Source organism: Trichoderma ghanense (genome assembly GCF_004382785.1).
Source record: "Trichoderma ghanense strain CCMA-1212 chromosome Unknown scaffold_14, whole genome shotgun sequence".
NCBI classification, from domain to species: Eukaryota; Fungi; Ascomycota; class Sordariomycetes; order Hypocreales; family Hypocreaceae; genus Trichoderma; species Trichoderma ghanense.
Window position 1 is genome coordinate 531992 of NW_027395677.1, and position 25313 is coordinate 557304.

The 25313-nt window shown below is 55.0% G+C and overlaps 8 protein-coding genes across 8 annotated transcripts; 3 read left to right on the forward strand and 5 right to left on the reverse strand.

Annotated features, from left to right (window-relative positions):
• Nucleotides 1-863: 863 nt before the first annotated feature.
• Nucleotides 864-6300, forward strand: CCMA1212_009063 (Chitin synthase 6; the record flags this gene model as incomplete). Its single annotated transcript, XM_073706164.1, has 3 exons — nucleotides 864-1135; nucleotides 1200-4865; nucleotides 4935-6300. 3 exons carry the CDS (start codon nucleotides 864-866, stop codon nucleotides 6298-6300), a joined length of 5304 nt encoding a protein of 1767 aa, XP_073555413.1.
• A 937-nt stretch (nucleotides 6301-7237) lies between these two features.
• CCMA1212_009064 (3-methyl-2-oxobutanoate dehydrogenase kinase) lies at nucleotides 7238-8659 on the reverse strand (the record flags this gene model as incomplete). The annotated part of the gene is made up of 2 exons (XM_073706165.1): nucleotides 7238-8396; nucleotides 8484-8659. 2 exons carry the CDS (start codon nucleotides 8657-8659, stop codon nucleotides 7238-7240), a joined length of 1335 nt encoding a protein of 444 aa, XP_073555408.1.
• Nucleotides 8660-9651: 992 nt separating this feature from the next.
• CCMA1212_009065 (uncharacterized protein) lies at nucleotides 9652-10383 on the reverse strand (the record flags this gene model as incomplete). Its single annotated transcript, XM_073706166.1, has 4 exons — nucleotides 10119-10383; nucleotides 10006-10046; nucleotides 9866-9934; nucleotides 9652-9742 (listed from the first exon to the last, which is right to left on the reverse strand). Exons 1-4 carry the CDS (start codon nucleotides 10353-10355, stop codon nucleotides 9652-9654), a joined length of 438 nt encoding a protein of 145 aa, XP_073555407.1. The 5' UTR covers nucleotides 10356-10383.
• Nucleotides 10384-14123: 3740 nt separating this feature from the next.
• CCMA1212_009066 (Cytochrome P450 61) lies at nucleotides 14124-16254 on the forward strand (the record flags this gene model as incomplete). The annotated part of the gene is made up of 5 exons (XM_073706167.1): nucleotides 14124-14501; nucleotides 14591-14741; nucleotides 14829-15796; nucleotides 15876-16159; nucleotides 16219-16254. Coding segments are annotated over 5 exons (1815 nt in total), but the record flags the coding sequence as incomplete, so codon positions are not given.
• Nucleotides 16255-17401: 1147 nt separating this feature from the next.
• Nucleotides 17402-18132, forward strand: CCMA1212_009067 (Thiosulfate sulfurtransferase RDL2; the record flags this gene model as incomplete). Its single annotated transcript, XM_073706168.1, has 2 exons — nucleotides 17402-17696; nucleotides 17810-18132. 2 exons carry the CDS (start codon nucleotides 17402-17404, stop codon nucleotides 18130-18132), a joined length of 618 nt encoding a protein of 205 aa, XP_073555409.1.
• A 378-nt stretch (nucleotides 18133-18510) lies between these two features.
• Nucleotides 18511-19564, reverse strand: CCMA1212_009068 (Protein YIP5; the record flags this gene model as incomplete). The annotated part of the gene is made up of 3 exons (XM_073706169.1): nucleotides 18511-18914; nucleotides 19008-19434; nucleotides 19520-19564. The coding sequence occupies 3 exons, from the start codon at nucleotides 19562-19564 to the stop codon at nucleotides 18511-18513; spliced, it is 876 nt and encodes a 291-aa protein (XP_073555406.1).
• Nucleotides 19565-21766: 2202 nt separating this feature from the next.
• CCMA1212_009069 (RNA polymerase I-specific transcription initiation factor rrn7) lies at nucleotides 21767-23664 on the reverse strand (the record flags this gene model as incomplete). The annotated part of the gene is made up of 5 exons (XM_073706170.1): nucleotides 21767-21876; nucleotides 21951-22208; nucleotides 22261-22906; nucleotides 22961-23485; nucleotides 23545-23664. 5 exons carry the CDS (start codon nucleotides 23662-23664, stop codon nucleotides 21767-21769), a joined length of 1659 nt encoding a protein of 552 aa, XP_073555405.1.
• An 875-nt stretch (nucleotides 23665-24539) lies between these two features.
• On the reverse strand, nucleotides 24540-25188 carry CCMA1212_009070 (Eukaryotic translation initiation factor 5A; the record flags this gene model as incomplete). Its single annotated transcript, XM_073706171.1, is given in 4 exon segments — nucleotides 24540-24610; nucleotides 24685-24817; nucleotides 24896-25165; nucleotides 25180-25188. The coding sequence occupies 4 exon segments, from the start codon at nucleotides 25186-25188 to the stop codon at nucleotides 24540-24542; spliced, it is 483 nt and encodes a 160-aa protein (XP_073555502.1).
• Between the last annotated feature and the right edge of the window lie 125 nt (nucleotides 25189-25313).

Sequence of the window (25313 nt, forward strand, 5' to 3'; positions counted from 1 at the left end):
CCCCCTGTTTCCCAGTCGGGCAAGTATCCCCAAGTATCCGCCGCTACTGTGCGCCATTGACGGTGGCAGCCGGATCGCTAGAGCTCAAGCCTATTGTTTGGCGCACGCCCCCCTCCCAGGCCCCACGGCTTAGTGCGGATGCCCCTGTAGCTCTGCTGTTGTGCCACAGCCGCCATCCGCTAGCACCAGCCGGCAGGTACCTCGCAGTACCTGACCTGGCCTGGCAGTGCTCTAGCGCCTTCACTGCATCTCCTCCAACCTCCATCGAATTCATCCTGCTGCCACAGCCGCGAGACTTTTTCCTCTGCTGTTTTCCCTCTGACCATCTTTGGTGAGCCTGCCTCATTCGCTTTGGCAGCTCTCCTATCAATCGCTCGCTCTCTGCATCGTCTGTTTTGTTCCGTCTGACTTTGTGTATCGCTTTATCAACCTCATCCGTCTTGGACGTCTCTTGCGCCAAAAATTAGTACCTTAATAATTCGAGACCAAAAAAGCAAAGACCGGGGGGAGAAGGAAGAAAAAAAAAAAGGAGTCAACACGGCAGTCGCGTCTTGGGCAGCCCATCAGCCGTCTTTCTCGTCTCTCGCTTCGCAGTGCATCAGCAGGCCATCTTCCATCCCCATCATCGCCCTCATCCTCATCTTATCTCTCTGGTTTGCCCCTTTGGCTCTCCTCTCTTCCATAGCCTTGTTTGCTGTTGTTGGACCAGCCACATACAATTGGTGACTGCTGCGACGGCGATAACAACAAGAGCGAGGAGGGCATCGACAGCATCTAACACCAAGCATTCGGCATAATCCGCTCGGCATCGTTATCGCACGCTCCGTCGATTCGAGGGCCTTCCCGCCCACTCCTCTTCCGTCATGGCGAACCGGCTTTCCATGTTCTCCATGGCCTCGGAGGCTCGAGCTGGTGGCGGGCCTCAGGCCACGCAGGTCTCGACAACCACCTTGCTCAACGCCATCCACAACATCTATCTCTCCTCACAGCCGCACCAGCTGGATGCCAGCACCAGCGTCGTCGTCAACACCTGGCTTACAGCTGCCCAGGGCGGCCCCGCCGTCGACGCTACGCTCGCATCGCGGGCCTGGGAGCATGCCAGGCGGCGTGCAGAAGACGGCTGCATTGTCTTGGGGTAAGAGAATGAGGCACAGAATCCCGCAAGTCGCAATCGTCATGGTAGCTAACAAAGTCTCTAGCTCTCTGCACCAGTCGACTCCCTCCCTTCTCGTGCCTTTCCTGAACTCGTTCCCGTTCGCCATCCCATCCTCCGTCTACAAGGCTCTCGACGCCATCCAGCCGCTTCTCCGATGCGTCACTCCGCAGAACCCAGCGGCCCATAGGCAAGCGGGCCTGGGCGTGACTCTGTCTCTGAACCTCGCCGGCAACCTGACTGGAGCTACGCTGGCTCTCTCCCAGGGTGGAATTGATACCGAGGCGGGCCTGCTCAACATCCCTGCCGAGGCAGGCTACCGCGCCTTTGATGTCTTCTACTACCTCTTGACATCGGCGTCCACGCCCAAGGAGAGAGAGTTTTTGGGTCTCAAATCGGCCTCGGCTTACGCCCTGCTTGCCCGGTCTGGCACCTACGATCCGCCGTCATACCTGCCTACTGCAGATGATTCCGCGGCAGCCGACGACTTCCGCCAGGCTCTTAAGGACATTGGAATCAAGGGTTCAGCTCACCGGAACTTCATCTCCACTCTTGCCGGCCTGCTCAAGCTGGGCGATACCCTTGACTACGACATCGAGTCCGAAGCGCTTGAAGAGATTTGCGAGGACGTCGGTGGCCTGCTCGGGATCGAGCCCGATGTCCTTCATGGCCAGTGCAGCACGGAAGACCGAAAGACGCTGGTAGGCGGACTCTACGAATCCCTCGTTGACTGGGTCATTTCAAAGGCCAACGCCGCCATTGCGGCGCAGCTGGTCCGCATCAAAGACGGCGATGAGTCTCTGGACGGCCATGGCGTGCGCACTCCTACCTCGAATGAAGACAATGGCGACACCGTCGCCATCACCGTTCTCGAGGTGCCAGACCCTGCGCTTGGCAGGGCGCTGTGTATGCGTTCCGTCTTCGACGACACGCAAGGCATCAACGCCGAGATGATTAATGATGGCTTCGAAATTCCCCCGGCTGGCTCCTCGATCCTTAGAGAGGTGCAGCAGGCTGTCTCCGAAGTGGCGGCGGACTTGGGAGTTCCGAGCCCTCAGACTCGCGAACGCCAGCATGCGTTGGAGAAGCGGGAGGTCGTTCTCGAGAAGGCTGCGTATGGCGCTGACGACGGCAGCTTTCTCAAGAGCCTGCTCTTCCCGGTGGAAGGCCAAGGCATCAACCTGGGCAGGGCTGGCCGCATTAGTCTGCCCACGGTGCTGAGCTCCAACCGGCTCTGGTATCATCTCTGCCTGCACCCGACCGATGATTCACCAGCCAGCCTAGCGGCGCTGCCCTCCATCACGTCTGCCTGGTCGGCCGGCACTGTCTCCCGGCAGCTACGCTCGTGGAGGCTTCCGGAATGGGCCAACCGCAGGCATCGAAATCTCGACTTCACCGCCGACTTTGACGTTGATGAATTCGTGCAGCGCTATGCCCCCCTCGGCTGTAGAGATGGGAGGGAGGGCATCGAGACGTGGATACTGGAGCGCGGCTGGACCAATGGCGAAGTCTTCATCGGCAAGGAACGCATCTGGATCCGCGACAGCGCCTGGTGGGAGGCGGAGAGCATGCTGGATGTCAAGCCGGGCGACGAAATCCACCCCATCCACAGCAACCCCTTCAACAACGGCTTCGACACCGGCTATTCGGCGGGCAACGGCAGCGGATACTTCCCCCCGACTGGCGTGGACAACATGGCCAGCGCCAGCCGTGACCAGCTGCACCACCGCGGCATGAGCCAGGGCAACATGAGCCAGTTGACGCTTGGCCAGACACAGACCCCCCAGGCCGCGCCGTCGATTGCGCCGAGCGCCATGCGCAGTGGTGACTATGGCCTGGGTAACAAGGGCGACTTGTATAGGGGCGATGGCTTTTACAACCCAGAGGCCGCTCCCTTTGTGGACGCCGAAATGGCTGAGAACAAGCAGCTGGAGACAAAGGAGGTCGACAACGCCCGTCGGGCTTGGGTTTGGTTCACTTGGGCTATGACCTGGTGGGTGCCGTCCCCCTTGCTCAGATGGATCGGTGGCATGAAGCGCCCCGACGTTCGCATGGCCTGGCGTGAAAAGCTGGCGCTGTGCATGATAATTGCTCTCATCAATGCCATCATCATATTCTGGATCGTCGGTTTTGGACGCGTTCTGTGCCCCAACATGGATAAGGCCTGGGATCGGAAACAGGTCGCAACTCACCAAGGCACCAACGATTTCTACGTCAGCGTCCGTGGCGGCGTCTACGACATTACCAAGTTCTGGAAGCAGCAGCACAGCGACACCAACGTCAAGACCACGTCGGATAATATGCTGCCCCTGGCTGGCATGGACATGGATGACTACTTCCCGCCTCCTCTGAATGTGGCCTGCCCTGGGCTCGGCGTGTCCAATGCCATTCAGCTGATTGCCAACAATACTGTCGAATATTCCCAGGCCATCCACACCTCCGGTCACTTCCAAGCCGACCCTACTAGTAAGCTGGCCGACGAGAACTGGTACTGGAATGTCTTTGAGCCGGCCATGGAAGAATTCTACAAGGGACAGCTGGTCTACACGAAGAAGGACGTTGAGAAACAAGGGGACGAGCTGCAGAGGAAGTGGGCCATGTACGGCGACCAGATCTACGATTTGACCAACTACTTCCACACCCTGGACGTGTACAACGACGACGAGCGTTACACGTTCCTGAACAAGGACATCACCGACCTGTGGAACGACAACCCCGGTACGGACATCAAGGAGCAGCTGGACGTCATCCTCAACGACCCCAACAACAACAGCACCGTGCACGCCAACCTCGAGAACAGCTGGCTCTGCATCCAGCGTGTCTTCCTCAAGGGCAGTACGGACTTCCGCGTGACGCCTCGCTGCGTGGTAAACAATTGGATCCTTCTCTCCTTCACAATCGTCTTGTGTGTCGTCATCGCGCTCAAGTTCGTCTCGGCTTTGCAATTTAGCACCAAGCGCAAGCCGTCTCCCCAGGACAAGTTCGTCATCTGCCAGGTCCCCGCCTACACAGAAGGCGAAGACTCGCTGCGAAAGGCCCTCGACTCGCTGACGGCTCTGCAATATGACAATAAGAGGAAGCTCATATGCATCATCTGCGATGGTATGGTCGTCGGCGGAGGCAATGACCGTCCCACGCCCAAGATCGTTCTGGACATCCTGGGTGTCGACCCCAAGGTTGACCCTCCCGCTCTGGCCTTCAGGGCCGTCGGCCCCGGCAGTGACCAGCTCAACTATGCCAAGGTCTACTCTGGTCTCTACGAGTACGAGGGCAACGTGGTCCCCTACCTGGTCGTGGTCAAGGTCGGAAAGGAGTCGGAGCAGACCAAGGCCAAGCCGGGCAACCGTGGCAAGCGTGACTCCCAGATCCTCCTGATGAGCTTCCTCAACCGTGTTCACCACCGATCCCCCATGAACCCCCTCGAGCTGGAAATGTTCAATCAGATCAATAACGTCATCGGCGTGGACCCTGAGCTGTACGAGTATCTCCTCATGGTTGACGCCGACACATGCGTTCAGGAAGACTCCCTCAACAGGCTGGTGGCTGCATGCGCTCACAATGCCAAGATTGCCGGCATCTGTGGAGAGACGAGCCTGGAGAACGACCAGAAATCTTGGTGGACAATGATTCAAGTCTACGAATACTACATCTCTCATCACATGGCAAAGGCCTTTGAGTCTCTCTTCGGCAGCGTTACCTGTTTGCCTGGATGGTAAGTGAACCCAAAAAAAGCTCCGTCTGAGTCTTCCGTATCGTCAACTAACATGACAATGCGCTCCAGTTTCACCATGTATCGCCTGCGGACAGCTGAGAAGGGCAAGCCCCTGATCATTTCTGACCAAGTCATTCGAGACTACAGCGTCTGCGACGTAGATACACTCCACCAGAAGAACCTCCTGTCCCTGGGTGAGGATCGATACCTGACGACTCTGATGACGAAGCACTTCCCGAACATGCAGTTCAAGTTCCTTCCCCACGCTCAGTGTAAGACAGCGGCGCCAGAGTCGTGGAGCGTCCTCCTGTCCCAGCGTCGACGATGGATCAACTCCACCATCCACAACCTGGTGGAGCTACTCCGGCTTAAGGACATGTGTGGCTTCTGCTTCTTTGGCATGCGATTCATCGTCTTCATCGACCTCTTCGGCACCATCATCCTTCCCGCAACATGTGCGTACCTGGGCTACATGATCTACAGCGTCGCCACGCACCCGACGTCGTTTCCTCTCTGGTCCCTCGTCATCCTGGCTGCCGTCTACGGTCTCCAGGCGCTGATCTTCATCCTCAAGAGACAATGGCAGCATATCGGATGGATGATCATCTACATCATTGCGTACCCCATCTACTCGTTTGCCCTCCCCGTCTACTCCTTCTGGAACCAGGACAACTTCTCCTGGGGTAACACACGTGTCGTCATCGGAGAGAAGGGCAACAAGCAGGTCGTCGCCGTCGACGACGAGGGCTTCAACCCGGCCTCCATCCCCTTGCAGCGTTGGGACGACTACGCCCTGATGAACGGCCTGCCGGGCCGCCGTGGCAACTACTTTGCCCATGAGAAGCAGGACATGGCCTTTGACCAGTACGAGATGGACGAAATGAAGAGTGTCTATTCCGCGGGTCCCCAAGGCTCGGTCCTCACCGGCATGCAGGGCCGCAACACATACATGCCTCCCCATCCCCATTCGCCTGCGCCCTTTGCCGCCAGCCAGATGGGCGACCCGTCCTACATGCAGCACCGACAGTCGATGATGTCCATGGGTACTGCGATTCAGGATCGCAGCCAGTCGCCATACTCGGATTTCCCCCAGCGTACGAATGTGATGCATACCCGTGGCCCATCCAACCTGACTCTGACTCCCTCGCCGGGACTCGGCGGCATGAACCGCTCCTCCTCCGCCATGAGCTTCGGCCGAGGCCATGAAGCAGCCCGGTCCACGGCTTCGTTTGACTTCATGGGAGCCGCCGGCGGCGTTGCCTCGGATGCTGCCATTATCGAAGCCATCCAGGCCGTGCTGCGAGACGTCGACCTCGACACCGTGACGAAGAAGCAGGTCCGGGCGCTCGTTGAGCAGCGTCTGCAGACGGAGCTGGTTGGGGAGCGCCGCACGTTTGTGGACAAGCAGATTGACCGCGAGTTGGAGAACATGTAGAGCATCGTGGCATGTGTTGATGGAGACGATGAACGAGCGTACCGACAATCAAGAGCCTTGGCTTACTATCTTCTTTTCCTCTTAATAATTTATATTCGTACTAATCATTCATTTTGGGAGGGGAGCGGTTGTCGACTCCTCGGTACGATGGTCCACACAACGAACTTGACTGTATGGAAACGGTTACATTCTACGCGAACACAGAGGGGACTTTTCCCATTGCCATACAAAGAGCAAAAGAACAAAGAAAAACATGAGAAAAGAGGGAGGAGCTGCATCAGCAATACTTGTTATACCGGCAAAGACATTTGGCGTTCTTATGGGTTCTATGGGAAGTGAAGGGAGAGAAAGAAGTTTCAAGTTGTTGGTTTGCCTTGAGAGACGCAGAGATTCAGAATTAAAGAAGTCATTGATTGGTTATGAATTGGATGTGTTGATTACCTGCTTGGAAGTGTTTTGTAGCGATTTGTTAATAATAGGTCTTTGTTCTTTGGCTGAGAGGTTGTATTATCAAACATGGTATCGAGTGTCTTTTATTATGGTGATGTTTTATGTTTGTGAGATGGTGAAATGAACGACATTGTGGAATGGGGGTTATGACTCTTGATAGAGACGCGTCTGTTTGGTTCGTTCAGGGGTTCGTTTATGTGTCTTCTGTTACTTGTGTGTTCTTTTCACTTGACGAGTTCTAGATAAATATGTGTATTTGCAAGTTATGGAAATGATTTGGCAAGTCGTAGACACATAGCCCGCTTCTATCAACAATAATCAGCAACACGGCCTTCCTACTCACGCTTGGGACCCAGCTCTTCTTATATCCTTATCATCTCGCTGTAGCCAAAACCGGCAGCCCCCGAAATCAGATACATGGTGGGCAAGGTATATGTGGCGCTTCTGCCATCCCGGGATGACACACGCTCTATTCCCAAGTCCTCGCTCACGACTTGTCCACCTTTCCAACACCCTTTAGGCGAAGATAGACGTCTGTTCCCCATCCATACAGACTCTGGACATTGATGCCGCCGCCAAAGTACTCGGCGTATGCCCTGCTCAGCGGCAGACCGTATCCCAGGCCGGCAATCGAGCTGCCGCCTGTACTGGCGGTGGCAATCGCATTCAGCCCGTCGTGCCCGCCAGAGTCGGGGATGTCGTGGTCCTCGGAAAAGGTGGTGAAGGAGTAGGACCAGATGTTGGGGAGGACATCCGGGGGTATGCCGCCGCCGCGGTCTCGGATGCGAATCGTCACGCCGGGGGCGTTATCATCCAGGGGCTTGATGGCGTCGCTCTTGAAGGGCCCGAGATCTTCCGCTGGCGGTTTGATGTCGGGAAGTTCGCCGGGCTGGTGCTTCAGCGGCGGCTCGGGGGCGACTGTAACGACAATTGGTTCGTTTGTTTTGCTCTCGATAGTTGCCCGGAATGCGTTTTTGAGAAGCTCCGTGATGATGTATTCTAGATGCATCGGCAAGAAGGCAAACGTCGTCTCCGGCTCGCCATTGATGATGAGTTTCGGCCGTATGCCGTACCGCAGCTCGCAAATGTCAGCCACAAAGCCCGCACATGATTCAATCGTCACCGAAGGCTTCAACGCCGTGTCAATAACACCAATGTACGTGGGATGCTCGGGGCATGGCGTGGGACTGGCGCCGGGATCGAAGTGAGGCTGGCTGCTAAAGTGCAGGGCAATATGCTGCTCCGAGATGAGGCGAGTGCCAATGCGGGCGCGCAGATGCTCGTCCAGGAAGCGCGTCACCTCTGCTGGCGAGATGTATTTCCGACACTCGAGGAAGCCCTTGGCGAGGATGGGTATGGTGTCGGTATGGGTGGCAACCAGCTCGGCGAGGACATTGGTGAATTTGATTTCGTCGTCGAGACTCGTAATCGCGCGGCCTTGGGAGGCGGCCTGCCAGTATGGGAGAAGTATGGAGAGGGAGTGTAGGTAGTTGTTGTAGATTTGGGAGATGTTGGGATTGGAGACGACAATGTACGGAAGGTTCTGGAGGGCCTGCAGGCGGCGTGCGAGGCGGATCGGGATGAGGGAGAGGGTGAAGTTGGCCGATGCGAGGAGCGATCTCTCGGAAAGCGGCGGCCTGCCTTGTCTGGATGAAGGGAGATTGTTAGTACCATGCCAATTGAAGCATTCTTGGACGGAGAATGAATGAGCCGCTGCCCGCCTGCTTACTTACCTTACGAGGTCTGCCAGCCGCAATGGATGCTGGGGCAAGCTGGCGAGAGACTGAATGTCGGAGTCGGAAACATCGTGAGCCTTGTCAGTGAAGCGCCGGCGCTGGGGCTGCAGAAACGCCGGGGCTCGAACGGCAAACGGCCGGAGCTGCCTCGTGGACCTGAGAAGGGCCGTCATGGCAGCATCTCGGTATGCAAGGGGCGTAAAGAGTAGCGAGCAAAGGCTGAGACTATGACGATTCCAACAGTCGGATAGTCAGCGAGAGACAGAGAGTCCCAATCGGGGCCAACCGGCAATCAGAGGAAGATGCAGCCGAAGATGCGCGCCGAACCACACACCAACGTCCTGGTCCGGTCTATAAGACGAGCAGCATAGGCTTGCTTTGAGTCCTTGTCTCTTGTATCGTCGTTGATTGGTCGACAAGGGGGAGCCTCCGTTCGTCGGCCAGCAACTTCAGCGGTCGTTGGCTCTTTCAACTAGCAAGCAATACGAAGTAGCAAACAGTAGGATAGTAAGTAGATGGAAAGCGACCATTGATGCATAAGAGCGAGTTGGTCCGGTCCGGTCTTAGTAGGTACGTCCTGCTAAAGCCTGGCCAGTTGCGGGATAGCGGGTGCACGGCGCCGTGCTGAGCCGGTTCCAACGGAAGAGGCCAGTGGCGGCACAAGCTCTGACGAGGTTGGGCGAATCACGAAGTCATCGTGCAGTAAGCTGCGCAAAGGAGGTTTGTTGACACGTCGCAAGTCAGCCACCAGTTTTGGTGTCTCGAATAGTAATTGACGGTTCGTTACCGTCATTCTACTCTACTGCATCTTCGATCCAAACAGCAGGGCAGCTTGCAATCTCCAACAAGTGGTGAGAGTCACATGGCGATAACGGCGTGCTTCCCCCCCACCCTTATCGGGCACATACGTCACGTCACCGAAAGCGAGGCTAAAAGGAGGGGAATCGCGAGATCCATGGCGGGGCAGCTCGACCTTATCAGCAGCTTCAGGGACCAAGAGGCTTCCAACAACCGTAAGGTAGGGCACATGGCTGTCACTAGGCGATATGTGTAGTTACAATGATGACATGTTCCAGCACTTGAAGAGTGATTCTATGTTTATTTCCCGTCTAATATAGGTCTTGCCGGCATCATCGTCATGAGCATCGTCAGTAGCTCCCCCAATTTACTGCGTAGTCACAACATGGTCCTTCTCAACAGACTGCACATTCGGGTCCTGATCGAGCGCAACAACAGTGCCCTCGGGGTATTCGACGCTGTTTTGTTGTACCAAAGTTCCAAGTGTCAGCCATCGGACAAGGCAGCATGGCGAGAGACATGAAAATGCTCCGTCTCGTAGGGATGGTGATGGCGAGGATATAGTTGGGTTGGGGACTCACGCGAAGCCCTTGATCAGGCTGTACTCCTGGGTGATCTTGGCACCGGCGTCGGTGGCCTTCTTCTTGGCCCTGCGTATTGTTTGCTACGTCAGTAATTTCGAGCGTCGGTAGTTGGGACTGGATAAGGGGGCCCAGCGTACGCGGCGAGGTCGGCATCGGAAGCATCTTCCTTGAGGGTGACCTATACGGCAACAAAAGAAACGTTGGTCAGGAATGATTCAAACAAGGCAAGGGGCAGCTGCAGGGTGCTCACAATGTAGGACGGCATCTTGAAAGCTGTGGATGTTGATAAAAACTGTTGTCGTTGCGATGTGATTGCAGTAGAGATGGATGATGATGCGGGGAGGAGGCCGAGGCCATCCCCCGTATTAATATTGGTGGTGACAGCACCCGTGCCAGCAGGCCGCCGGTACAGGTATCGATACGTCACGCCCCTTCCCGCAGCACGCCTTAGCTTCCTCCATAAAGGTACACGGACGTGGCCGGCCATGATGTAAGCAGGGGTTACATGAGCACAGCTCGAGGTAAAAGGCAGAACACGTATTATTATTACGGCGCTATTTCATTTGCATCATTTGCAGGATTGAGTGACATGGCCTTGCACAGAGACATGTCGAACTACGGCACCATCGTTAGGCTGTGGATAGGCTTGTGCTACGGATGTGTGCTAGCCTTGATGGCAGGGCCTTTTGGCAGTTGCGGGAGGGGGTAGCACCACCTCCTCGTCGGTGGCTTCAATGACGTCGATCTGGGGTTGTTGCCTCTATGACAGTTTGTGTAATTGATGTTGACATGCGAGATGGTGACGATGCTGGTGTTTGCAGCGGTTAGCATTGGTCTCTTGGTTGTTCTGTCATACTACTGTGTGTGGGTGGTATGGGCAAGAGGGGATGTCATTATGTTGGGCATCTCATATATGAACGCATAATCGAGCTCCTGCGTCGCGGAATTCAAAACCCAGATTCCGTGCTCTGTCAGTGGCAACTTGTGGGAGTCATAGCTGTGGACTCATCTAGCACCATCCGATCACCTCTTGTACGATTGACCCCCTTGACCGAATGTGCTGCCCTACACGACAACTTGTCCTGGTCAAACTATTGCGCCGTGACATGGAAGCCGAGTGCACGCTGCTTGCTTACCCTGAAATGTACGAGATGGTGTCAATGCCCGCTTACATAATCACCACTTCAGACATTCATCCGCCCAGTTCATGCCCAACAGACGACCTGGGGCAACGCGCATGCATGCAGGCAATCCCTTACCTGTACTTTGGCGAGGGGGGCCATGGAGAAGCAGTTTGCAGCTGCTACAGGGAGTCCCTCACTTGCCGCAGCAAGCAGCCCAATGCCATCTCTCTCCGAACTTCGCCGCATACCCCGTACGGCAATTTGCCATACCCCCTGAAATCAGCAGTGAGATGCAAAAATGATTCAAAATCGAGACGCACCTGCTGAAGCAATGACCACAAAAATGATGTCAGTCAGCTACGGACAGCACAAGGCTTGTCTCGCTGGGGAAGATCCGGAACGGAAAGCCCTGAGCATGAGCATGGGCAGGGAACTGCTGTAGCCGCTCTCACTCGGACCACCACTGCCCAGCCGAGGAACCCAGAGCGCCTGCTGATGCCGGGCCGGGCAAAAGGGCAGCCGGACGCGAAAAGTGAACACTGGACAGGATAAAGTCGAACCAGGCCAGCCACAGAGCCGTGCCCTAGAGGATGCGCGCTGTGACGGGACGTGTACTGCATGTACGCTGCCGGACTTCTGGCGCTGGTTCGTGATGCGTGGCTGAAGGTAACTGTCCGGCCAGCTCGGGGCTGGGCTGGTCTGAGCTGAATGGCGTTCTGCTGTGCGCCAGCCAGTCCGGAGCTCAAGGGCGAATTGCAGGCACGCGCGTGGGACAAAAGGCAAGTTCGATAGTCCATCGTATCAGCTGTGAGATTCATGTTAGTGGCCGTAATCGCAGACGATCCTTTAGAAGAAGTCAATCAAGCTCCGGGACGGGCAAAAGACAAGGCCAGGGGACAAAGAAGCGGAGCTGTGAGCAGCCCAAAAGCGGGCCGAGACAAAAGAAAATCACCTTTTGGAGGAAAAAAAAAGGCAAGCACTTATTCGTATTCGTGTTCGATACGCGGGACGGACCCGTGGCTGGATTTGGTGAAAGTCGATTGGCTGCGGCTGTCGAGCGGGCGCCCCAACAGAATCGCAGTTTAACGCGGCCAGGCTGCCCGTTTCTGCTGCAAGGGATCCAGGGATTGCCTGTAGTAGGCATGTATGCATACCGCTTGGGCGAGCGAGCGGCGGCCATTGGCGGGCGGAGGCCACAGGAACGAGATTGGATCTGATGCTTGCGTGAGTTGGTGTGTGTGTGTTTGTGTGTGTGGGCGGACTTGTATGCGTGCCGCCCGTGAGAACGAATTCGAATGCGCCGATGGCGAGCGGTGCAGACTTGTGCAGTGTTCGAGGTACAGGCAAGAGTACGAGCTGGCCGTCCGACGCACTGTCCCGTGTACTTGCCCAGTTTGTACACTCCGGAGCAGCCCCCTTTCCTGCGGTGCGAAGCAGTAACGTCCGCCAACACCGAGAGGAGGACTGAGCTGCGAGAATGGGCGTGAGGAGGAGCAATCTCTCAGACCCGCGGGAGAGGCTCGCGCGCAAGGTGAAGTGACCTGCTCATTTGCAGAGACGTGCCATCATACGACTCCTCTTACGAGTGAGAGAAGTCGACCAGCTCGGGTTGAGAGAGACTCCTCCAGCGGAACAGGCTCTTGATCATGGGCAACTCTCCCCGTCCAAGCACATCCACACTAATTCAGAGGCGATAGGGTGTACTTTGCACCACATGCATGTTCATGCTCGCCCGTGACGGACTCAATGTCTCAAGAGCTGCCAATGCCATCTTATCGATGGCATCACGGCATGGAGCTCTGATCGATTCATCCCTTGCAATGAATCTCGTGTGAGGTCACGCACCTTCAAGTTGCCATCGACGAGGTGACACCCGGCCAGCAGCGAGCCTTGCAAGAGTACCTTATGATATGATGCCCTCGCCCCATCTTGGGCTGAGCTTGGACCCCGTCACCCGTAGCCTGTAGCCCGCAGCACTATTCCCGAGCCAGGATCCAGGGACCGGCTGCAAAGTACGCGATCAGACGCCTGATAGACGAGTGGAATAGGTGGGCTGTTAATTAACGGGTGCTACCTGTGCCCTAGGTCGCCGACGAGATGGTGGAATCGGCATCAAGCCTAAAGCCGAAGGTGCCGCGGCGCGAACTCTAGCACAGGCTGGATATTAATAATGGCCCAAAGGTGACGGCAAGGATCCAGGCAGGAGGCACGCGAATAAGCAGGCAAACGTGATACCAAATCGCAAAGAGGAGAGAGAGAGGAAGACGGAGCGAGGGAAATAAAGGAAATTAACCAACTCTCAGGGCACTTACACCGTCAGCTTGTACTCCGTGTCCCGTCCTCCGGCCAGGCTCCGTACCAGCTCACGCTGGCTGGCGATTCACGCAACGCCATGCTGTCGTGTTTTTGCTCTTATGACAAAAATCGATAAGAGCCAAAAGAGAGACAAGATTAAAATTGGCAGGGGACCACCGCTGCAATCAACCACACAGGGGAGGTGGATTAGCTGCATCTTGGCTCGTGGAGTCGCCGTGGGTCGCCTCGAAATCGTCTAAGGGACCTGGAAATCAGAGCAGGAAAAAATTCATCTCTTCTTGCACTGCTCCGTCAGCAGGCATTCGCGCAAATCTGCTCGTCATTGCTACACACATTGCATTGTAATACTAGTCCTCGTACTCGTTCGGACTCATCGTAGTACTCAAGGGCAGAAATACAAGTACCCTTTCAAAGCTGGAGCAGCACTCGCCGAAGTCTTGCTACCGTCAAAAGGCAGTTGAGCATTGGATCCGAGGTGGTTCCTCCGCCGTTTGTACCTCGACCGTTCGTACCAATGCAGTACCTAGGTAGTACCTGGGCGAATACCTCCGCAAGCCAGGGCGAAACAAGGCCTGCCGCCGCTCCGTAGCGCCTGCACACCGCACTCGCGGGGTCGGCTCCAGTACCAAAAGCAGCTCACGCCTCGCTCGCATCTGGCACCACATCCGCAGTCCGGAGGTATTGCGAGTCGCAGCTGGAAGTCACTCGCCCGTACCTGGCCTCTTGCTAAACCCCAGACGGACTTGACCCGGCGCCTTTTTGTTTTCTCCCCCCCCCTGTCGACCCTCAATTCTTTTATATCCCCATCGCCGTCACTCGCTTGCCCCCGTCGGTTCTCTCTTCCTCCAGGTACTGTACTGTCCTGTCCGGCTCGGTGGTACTGCGACTCCAGCAGCAGCAGCCTCATCATCACCAGTATCGTGTCCGAGCCAGAGAAGAGAGAAACCAGCCAGAGCCAGGGAGCAGACAAGATCCGGATCCAGCTTCTTCTTCCTCTCCTGCCCTTGGATTCGCCATGGACGCAGTCAATGCCACCAGGGCGCCCTCCGTCCTGACGTCGGTCCTCGCCAACTCGAAATATGTCAGCGCCAACATGCCTCCCCAGGTCGACTATGTGATCGAGACAATTGCCGGCGCCGGCGCGTGGACCTGGTTCTTCACCATCTTGGCCATCTGCGTCGTCTATGACCAGAGTATGTTGCTGCGCCCTGAGAATCCTAAAGACCCACGACGGCTCGACCGAGAGAATTGACCCAACTGACGAATTGTCGCAAAAAAACAGTCAGCTACCTCATGAACAAGGGCTCCATTGTCGGCCCTGCATGGAAGCAGCCCTTCATTGGACCCTTTCTGCAGTCCATGGACCCCAAATTCGAGGAGTACTATGCCAAGTGGAAGAGCGGCCCCTTGAGCTGTGTCTCTGTCTTCCACAAGTGAGTCTTGACGCGACGAATCGCATTCGGCGTATAACGACAAGTTGGCGACGGGAAGAAGTTCGCGACTAACGTGGGATTTCGTAGGTTTGTCGTCATCGCGTCCACTCGAGACATGGCTCGCAAGGTCCTCAACTCCCCGGCGTACGTCAAGCCTTGTGTCGTCGATGCCGCGTACAAGCTCCTTGGAGAGGACAACTGGGTCTTCCTCGACGGCAAGCCGCATGTGGACTTCCGAAAGGGCCTCAACGGCCTTTTCACCCGCAAGGCCCTCGAATGCTATCTGCCCGGCCAGGAGGAGGTGTACAAGACGTACTTCAAGCGCTTCCTCGATGTCACCAAGGCGAACGGCGGCAAGCCCGTTCCCTTCATGCCCGAGTTCCGCGAGCTCATGTGCGCCGTCTCCTGCCGCACCTTTGTCGGCCACTACATCTCCGACGAGGCCGTCAAGAAGATTGCCGACGACTACTACCTCATCACCGCGGCTCTCGAGCTGGTCAACTTCCCCATCATCCTCCCCTACACCAAGACGTGGTACGGAAAGAAGGCGGCCGACATGGTGCTCGCCGAGTTCGCAAAGTGCGCTGCCAAGAGCAAGGTCCGCATGGCTGCCGGAGGAGAGGTCACCTGCATCATGGACGGGTGGATTCTGCAGATGATCCAGTCGGAGCGCTGGCGCGAGGCTGAGGAGAAGGGCCTGTCGACCGAGGGCCTGGTGAAGCCGGCGCCTATGCTGCGCATGTTCCGAGACTATGAAATCTCGCAGACCATCTTCACCTTCCTCTTCGCTTCTCAGGATGCCACCAGCAGCGCCGCGACGTGGCTGTTCCAGGTTACCGCCCAACGACCCGACGTCCTCGACCGCGTCCGAGAGGAGAACCTCAAGGTCCGCAACGGTGACCCCTATGCCGAGCTCAACATGGATCAGCTCGAGTCCCTGACCTACACCCGTGCCGTCGTTCGCGAGCTTCTGCGATACCGCCCGCCCGTGCTCATGGTTCCGTACAAGGTCAAGAAGCCGTTCCCCATCACTGAAAACTACACCGTCCCCAAGGGTAAGTCGCGTCCTCTCAACTGAAATGCTGATTGCTGTGCTTTTTGGTCTCGAATCCTGACTGACATGTTGCCGGATAGGTGCCATGCTGATCCCCACGACGTACATGGCCCTGCACGATCCCGATGTTTACGAGAACCCCGACTACTTTGACCCCGAGAGATACTATTCAGGCGATGCCGAAGTCAAGGGCGCCAAGAACTACCTGGTGTTCGGAACCGGTGCCCACTACTGTCTGGGCCAAGTGTATGCGCAGCTCAACCTGGCCCTTATGCTCGGAAAGGCATCTGTGCAGATGAACTGGACCCATCACGCCACCCCTCTCTCGGAGGAGATCAAGGTGTTTGCGACAATTTTCCCCAAGGTACGAAAGACGCCATTGATAGGAGCAAGCCTAAAGAAATCATGCTGACATCAGCTTAGGATGACTGCCCTCTGACTTTCGAGGAGAGGAAATGAAGAGAGCGAACATAGAAAGAAGGAAAGAAAAAAGTACGACTTGAATGAGAGAAAAACAAGACAAACAACGAAGACCAAGATTTCTGAGGTCGGGTTAGCCGGCATATACGAGACGTATCGCAGCGATATATGACGGTCTGTCGGGCGATGTCATCTGTGGGCAATAGACGGCGTTTCTTTGCACATGAGCGGCATCAGCTTGTCGAGCGAGGAACGGGTGCTGCCCAGAAACTGAGTTGCCCTGGCACTACCATCTGGAGTTCAGGATTTGGCCTGTCATGAGGGTCATAAGGGGGAACGGTACATTTTTTTTAATACCCAAACATCACTGTATATAATTTGAAGCAATACCCGGTGGCGGCGTGGTTGCCTCGCTGCCGAGCGCCATGAGGAAGATCAGGTTTAGCTGATGGAACGAATAAAACGGAGAAGAGGATTGATCAGTTGGAAGAATGCTGTTCTTGTGCGTGTCGGGAGTGGTGATGTTCGGTCCAAGTAGATGCTCAGCTGCGTTCGCCGTCGTCTGATATCCACGAGCTAATACCAGACAAGAAGAGAAGGAGAAGAAGCAGGAAGAGGATCCAATTCTCTTGATGGATCGGATGGATGCAGCATTAACGAGAGGTCCTGTCAGATCGAGGGGAAGAGGAAGAAGAAGGGACAAGGAAGGGGTTGAGGCTACTACATGGTCCCGTAACCTCTCAGCATCGGGAAGGAAGCCGTCTTTTAGCTGCCCACATGACGGATGACGTCGCGGGGCGATTTTGCGGACCAGCTCTGACGAAGTAATCAGAGGGGGCTGAGGGCTCTTGCGGCTAACATGCCCAGATAATCGGGTATTTTTGAGCTGCTGTGGTTATCGTTATTTTTCATTGAATTTGCAGTATTGGTGTATGTTGTTGCGTGAAGCAGCTTGGGCTTGGGCTGGTAGCTTCAAGCTTGTTGGATCGAGCTTCGAGTACCTTATCCTCGATAGCAGTGGATATCGGCGGCACTTGGCAACCTAATGAACTGCTGAGCCCATTGCGCCTCTCTCTCTTCCTCATACCTAACCACAACTCCGCGATCGACCCCATCTCAGCCTTCAATCTTCTATCGCGCCATATAAAAAAGCACAACGTTCGACAGACACACACACACAACAGCAATGGCCACCAGACTAGCCTGCCAGCGACTCCCGCTGCGCCGCATCGCGCCCCGAGTCGCCGCCGCCCCAGCTATAACCTCGGCACGCGCAAGCACGAGGAGGACCTTTTCGAGCGTCGTCTCTACGGCGGCAAGTCGGCCTTTGCCGGCGACGAGATGGAGGGATGTAGGCGCTGCTGGCGTACGGTGGTATTCTGGGCCGGAGAGCCAGGTGCCGGGGAGTCGCATCTGGGGCTTTGACGAGATCAAGGCGTTGGTTGAGAAGAAGGATCCCAAGGACAAGGTTGTCATAGTCGGTACGTCACAGTCCCTATTCACCACCCCACCCCCTTCTATCCTTCCTCTCTCTGTCTCTGTGTGTCCACTTGAGTCGCTGTGAACTGACCGTCTTTGTTTCGTACAAAAACAGACGTCCGCGAACCTCACGAGCTCCTCGACACGGGCAAGATCCCCGGCGCCATCAACATCCCCATCACCTCCGCCGTCCAGAGCTTCCACATCTCGGACGAGGACTTTGAGGACATGTACGGGTACGCGCGCCCCCCCAAGGACGCGAACCTGCTCTTCTACTGCAAGGCCGGCGTGCGGGCGAAGGCCGCGGCGGGCTTGGCCCAGCATGCTGGGTGGGAGAGCGTGGGCGAGTATCCGGGTAGTTGGCTCGATTGGGAGGCGAACAAAGGGCCGGTTGAGGTAGTGGGGGGGAAGGGGGGGAAGGGTGGTGAGGGGAAGTGAGTGTGCTGGATGGGTTTGACATTTATGATCGGGGTATATATATGGGTTGTGTTGTGTGATGAATTGTATATATGGGAAGATGGCTGGCGGGGGCTGTCATCTGAGGCGACCATAGGAAAGAATTTCCAAGAGCAAAGAGACTGAAAGTCAGTGAACAAAATCTAGATTCGTGTTACCGTCATTCATATCGAGGGCACAGCTAACCGTGCTGTCATAGTATACAGTGCTTTTGTCAAATGCCACCAAACTGCAATGATGTTCTTGAAACCCGCCTTCCCATGACAAGATACGTAAACCCCTTTACAATGATGCTGACCTTTCCCCCTGATCCTTCAATGAATTCTGAACATAAGAGGCCGAAGAGAGAAATCCTTCCCATCATTCCGGCTTACCGTCAGATCCTCCGGCCGCCGGAGACCTCGCCACGGGACTCCCATGAGCGAAAAAGAGAATCTTAATCGTCAACGAAAGACCAGCATGCAGCAAGATGACAATGACCAGCAGGATCTTGCTGACCTGGCGGTCCGTCGCGCTCAGCACCGGATACAGGTTCCGCACCAAAAAGACCACGGACAGCCCGAAGCCGACGCCGACAAAGACCCAGTTGAGGATGGAGATGGGCGACCAGGAGATGAGGGCGACGGGGATCCATATCAGGTTCGAGTAGCCGTACAGCGCCCAGCATTCCAGGAGGTTGGCGGATTCGCTTCCAAAGTAGCGCAGGGCGAGGAAGAGGGCCACGGGGATGACCATGGTGTATCCGTAGATGAGGCCAGCGGCGCCTGTGAATCAAAATGTTAGTCCTCGTCTAAAGAACTTCACGGCTCTCCCGCAGTAGACCAGAGCATCAAGGGGAGAGCATTGCCTTCACGTACCGCTCAGTAACCTAAAGTCGTACGCAAACTGCGACTTCCCCGTCGTCGAAAGATACTGGCTAATCGTGCCCCCGAGGAACAAGATGAGCACCACCGTCGTGGCGATCCAAAACGGCCCGTACAGGTCCGGGTTGCCCTCGAGCACGTCGAGGAAGTTTGCGCGCGGGAAGAGCGCCGCCCAGCAGCGCGACAGCACGGCCGAGGTGTCGACGTCGAAGAACTGCGCGTAGAAGGACATGCTCCAGAGGTAGCGCCTGGACGAGCCGCCCGCGCCGCCCGCCGAGGAGGAGGAGGCGGTCGCCGGAGGGGGCAGCAGGCTGGATGAGCCGCCGGCTTTGCGGCCGCCGCCGCGAGAGGAGGAGGGTTCCGTGAAGTTGGAGCTGTGGAATTCGAGGTCTTCTTGGAGGTCGGTGTGGCCGAGGTCGCCCTAGAATCAACCGGCGCATGTTAGCAAGGTGAATGTTTCTTTGCATTGATAGATAGCAGGTGTAAGCTTCCTTGAGTCCACGTACCTCGTCGTCCACGTCCACTACTGCATCGTATCCGGAGCCAGACATTTTGGCGTCTAGAGAAGGGGAGCTGCCAATGGCCGCTATCTAGGGAAAAAAGAAGACAGTCGGACTGATTTGGTCTCGACTTGCAAGTTTGGCGGACAATTGGCGACTCTGGCTCGGCTCGAGGTCCCGCGACCGCTGGCTGGAGCTTGCGGATAGCTTGTCACGATTACGAGTATGTCTTCGCATCACGTGATGCCCATCATTTCCACCACGCTCAAACGTGATGCACAGTCGTCAAGGTCTGTATTACAGCTACTGTCGAGTAGTCGCCAGTTTCAGTATTCTTTTAGGAGGTCATTTTTCTTGCCTGGCGACATAGCACTTGCTTCATCAAGGTTATTCGCGACTCGTCGTGTTATCAGCTGCATCTCTTGATCTTTGAGCGTATTCACCATATGTCAACCATATCTCGGCATGAATCACAAGGAGCTCGTTTGCTGGACAATACATTTCTGCGCAATGAATTGTGGACGTGACTGATGACTGTGAAATTTGCCATTCATCTTCCCAGCCGATCCACTCAGAAGTGCCTCCCTCCTCAAGCCATGAACAGTTCCAGGCATTGGTGGCCAAAAGCTGGCTTTCAAGAAGCAACATCGAAGCGTCGGCCTACTCTCGAATCACTGGCTGTCTCCTACCCAGAGAGGACCTGTTCATAACGAATCGCCACCAGACATCATCTAGATTGATATACTATTTGCCTCTCCCATGATGCTAATGTAGAAACAAATCCGGAATAAAGCAGAAGCACCTCTGTCCTTGCCAACCCCAGAATGCCAGAAACCAGACGCCACATCCTTGGTGAAATGATTTATTTGAGCTTCTTCTTGGGTCGCAGCTGGTTGGTGTGACCGCACTTTCGCTTACGGCAGTTGGTGGCACGGGGAGGGAGACGGGCCTGGGAAACCATTGTTAGCGCCCTGATTAAAAAGGAAGACATCTCCGTCCTTCCCGGCGGATAAGGAGCTGTTCAGGATTTTCGACGTACGTAGCACTTGCGGCAGATCATCTTGTCGCAGTTGAACTTGGAGGCCAGAGCCTTCAGGGAGGGCTCAATGATACCACCACGCAGACGGAGGACGAGGTGGAGAGTGGACTCCTGCAGTTGTACGTTAGCATTCCATTCCATCTTCGTTTTTCCCTTTCTTGCTCTCTCATCCTCCCCCATCTCTTCTTTTTACCCGGCTCTTCCGCATTGTCGAGTCCCAATAATGCAACCCCTTCTTGATTGACGACGCACCTTCTGGATGTTGTAGTCGGACAGGGTTCGGCCATCCTCGAGCTGCTTACCAGCGAAGATCAATCGCTGCTGGTCCGGGGGAATGCCCTCCTTGTCCTGGATCTTGGACTTGACATTGTCGATCGTGTCGGAGGACTCGACCTCAAGGGTGATGGTCTTGCCCGTCAGGGTCTTCACGAAGCTGGTTCGCGCATTTTGGTCAGTAATCGTGCTGGATCATGTCGGGTTTTTCGACGTTCGGAAGGAGCGGGATTCTGTTCTGTGCATGGAATTTTCTGGGCGTAGGCTTACATCTGCACTGTTAAACGGTTAGTACTTCATCCTGAAGGCATTTCCAGACGCATGGCGGCGATACTCACTCTTGACGATTTTGCTGATGCTTGACGATGTGAAGGTTCGAATCGCTGAATCTGCGCGCGAAATTGGTGGGGCGCAAGTTCAAATCATGGGAAACCCTAGGTCAGTAGCCGACGCACGTGACTCTGGAGAGGAAATCGGCCTGCTCTGGGATTTTTCAGCGAGGGCTTTTCCGTGTTGCTGCTAGCGCCGGTTGGAACGCCCACTCCGCTCGCCCTAACCCGCTTTTGGAGTCGCCTGCCAACTTGAAATGGAGCTTTCCATGTTGCTGCGCTAAGTAGGTACATTGTACCTCGTGGGAATTCTGCAACAAGACCACCAACGATGCTCTATAGCTGAACGATGCCTTTCACTCCGATATCCCAGATATAGTAGCTTCTACGGGACCGAAAATGATGGGAGAGGATGTCCAAAAGGAGAGATTTCTTTTCTCTTCTTTTCTTGCATTGCTTCGTCAATTGTTGAGGACCCTTCAATGACCCTCCTTCAACTGATCTGTAGCTTCGAAGGTAAGGTAGTTCTTGATGTCCTCTTTCTACGTCATCTTGACAGGTCTTGATGAACTGCTCGGTAATGGCAGGATATCACATGCCAAAGTATCGCATCTACTGTTGGCTTCCTGTGCCCGACTGCTTGCTTTGCCACAGTACCATGACCCGTTCAATCCTGTAAATGGCGTCCGTCATGGTCTCAAGAGACGCCCCCACCACTAAGCCTTCAGGATGGAAATGTTAGCTGAAGGCCTTGTATACACATGCTGTCGTTAATCCGGGCAGGGCGTGGACCTACCTGCCGCTGTGTAGAGCTCCTTGGCAGTTTCAGAGAGGTGCTCAACTTTGCGGAATGCTTCATATCTCGGCATAGCCAATGGCGTGAATTCGGCATCTTCGGCTGCTTCAGGCGGATTGTAATCGAGGGTCTGGCTCAGAAGGTTCTTGATCGCATCGTCCAAGCCCTTTGTGGGAACATCCTCTATTTGGTTTGTGCTTGCTGGTAGCTCTTCAACCGGAAAGAACTTTGTGATTGGGTTGTCGTCTAGTTCACGTCCTCTATTAGCATTTAAACTCAGAACAAGGGGCCATGTTGCATTGAAGCTCACTAGTGCTGTCAATGAGACTGGAAACATGAGCAAAGTATGCGTCCAGTTCGTCATCCGCCATAGATACCACCTGGCTAGGCGTGACCTTGTCAAAGTCGAACTTGTTAGTCTTTTCGCGTTGTGTTGGCAAGTTGCTTTTGCCTTGCCGCCACCTCTCCCAGTCAAGTGTAGGCATTTCAAAGGAACTCGCATTTTGGAGGCGCGGTACTGAGTTGGTTCCGGGTAAAGGAAAATATAACTTGGTGGCCACAATGAGCAGAGCCATGAGCCGTATCTCCGGGTAGTCCAGCCGGGGATTTGAAGATCGTTCAGTCGGAAAGTGAAATTGGTAGCCCAAGATGGACGCCAATCTTCGAGCCACAATGATGGAGTCAACTGTCCTGCCGTTAGATGATGAGATCTCTTGCAGTTTGGTCAAATGGCATTGCTCACTGGGTAGCGCAAGCTCCTTTGCGAATTGTACCAGCTCCGGAATGTGATTGATCTCCGGAAAGACGAGACCATAGTTGAAGTCATATGAAAGTACCAGGTCCATGACGGACCTGTGTAGCTCGTCACCCTTGGTAGCCGTGCGGAAGGGCAGCTTCAAGACCCTAATGTACGCGGCAGGCATTCGATCCCTCATTTCTTGGGGTAGGTTATAATACTATCCGTCGGTTAGCACGCTTACAAGCCAGGTTCAGAAAACACCCATACTGACGCATTTCTTGTACGGTATGCTCCCATCATTGGCCCAACGAACTACATCTCCGAGGTGAGTCGGTATCCTCAAGAGGACGCAGCCCAGGTAGCAGATTGCGAGTGTGTCGGGGACACGCGGCAAAGGCCATCGTAAACCCAGCTCGGGATCCCAGCTCTGCTTCCTGGCGGCCGGATGCCGTTCTTTTGAAAATGGATCTGGAGAGGGTTCAGAGCTAAATATTGCCAAGTCTTCGTCGACCTCTTGAGCATCGTCGGCGAGGCCAGAGTTGGACCCTCTGAGTCGCAGGTCCCACAGGTCGCGAACGACAGTCTCCAGCTCTTCCCTATGGCCCTTTTGGTTGATGAGCCATGCTACCTGGCTCCTGATGACCAACTGGAGAGCTTCGAGGTAGAGATCTCGACCAGCCTGGCCGGTGAGCATCGGCGCCCTCTTTCCTTTGGCTCTGGGGGCTTTCTCACGCCGAGACACGGCTCCCATCTTCCCGGAGTCTTCAATGTCACCAAGGTCGAATTGGATGAAGCCCTATAATCAATCAGCTCTTCAATCCTTAAAATCCATCTCCGGCGTCCAATTCATCCTACCTCGATCTGATGGCCCCTAGAGCAGAACCTCAGTCCGTCTTGCAGGTACCATCTCTGGCTACCGCATTCAGGACATCTCTCCCCTCGGGGCATCCGACGGACATCTCCTGGACCTTCCATGTTGGGCTTGCTATTGAGTATGCGAAGAGCAAGTGGAAACGAAAGGCAGCCGGCTTGAGATTTACGGCGAGCGAGTGTAGACTTTCCGGTCCTGACAGCGCTGTCGCGAGAGGTCTGCCTTCATATTGCACTGTCGGGTCCCATCCGAAAACGTCGGAAAGAATTTAGAGGAACAGATTTATTAAGATATTGAGCTTTTCCAATGCTCGCATTGATGGACAGTACCAGGACGTCGAGAACTCAAGACGCGCGACACTCGAAATTCAGCCCCAAGGAATGGAGGTTGAAAGCGAAGCTCATCGGCAGCCGTCTGTGTTACGCTACCTCTTTAAGACTCTTATCTGCTTATCATTTTCACCTTTTAATTTTTTTTTTTTTCGAGTACTGCAGCCAGACATGTCTTGGAATATCAATAAGTAGCTGCAACTACCAGATTCAAGGGAATCTACGAATCCATACCTGGGCAGGCTTTATGGATGATTCTCGAGGACGTACACTTCGGTTTCGGCATCACCATCATCAATGCAGCAAAGACGTATTTGCAGGGTAATTTTTTATCTTTCATTTTTCATCATTCAGGCCAGCCACGCACACATCTCTGGGTAGAGTTGGCATTGACTCCGTGGAGAATACAAAAGGAAAAGTGGTGGCCCTCAGAGAGTGCATTTGTTGACGTGCCGAGTATTGTAACTAGCTTGAAATATCCCACCCATCGACCTTTGAACGCAACGACCCATACATCAACCCAAGGATATCCGATGTTACGACGGCCGTGATAAACGCCTAGATGGAGGGAGGAGGAGGTGACGAGGGGCTATAAAACAAATCCTGAATCTTTCGTTGTGCTCATTTGGTTATGGGAGCTAGGATTTGATTTAACCCTGCTTGGGAGCCTCCTTGGCCTCGATGGCGGCCTCTTCACCCATGGAGGTGAGGACAACGACGTCTGGGTTGGAAAGTCAGAACAAGCTCCATTGCAATTACATTTTGACGCGTATCAAAAAGAGAGGCATGACTTACTGGTATCCTTCTCGTCAATCTTGAAGAGCTTGTTGATCTTCTCACCAATCTCGCCCTCGGGCATGCGGACATCATCCTTGAGGTCGCCATCGTCGTTCATCAGGGAGAGGAAGCCGTCGTCGGAGATGTCGATCTGCGAACTCGTGTCAGCAAAAGCCAAAACTTTCACCTTGCCCTGCCTTTTCACTCCCGGAACAAATCATTGACTTACCAGCTGGTACTCACGACGGGTGACGTTGGGGACGTCCATGTTGTGAGTGGAGGGAGAGAGATCTTCGTACTTCTTGCCGGTGAAGATGTCAAGGGCGACAAGGTGGACCTTGGCGTGACCGTGCTTGCCGGTCTTGGAGGTGGACATGTCGACAATCTTGCACGGGCGGCCCTTGATCACGACGAAGCCGTTCTTGCGCAGAGCAGAGCACTGCATGGGGTAGGTGAGAGACGCGCCGGCGTCGGCGGACTCGAAGGTAACATCGTGTTGCTGGTGGAAGAAACAATTAGCATCCCGTGTACAGTTCGTTCAGAAGCGAAACGTGGATTTTTTTCGATTTGACCGGGCAAAATCTGGGCGTCTGCTCCTGCGAACAGCGCGATCACAGAACGCAGAGGCTCATCGAGAAAATCCAGCG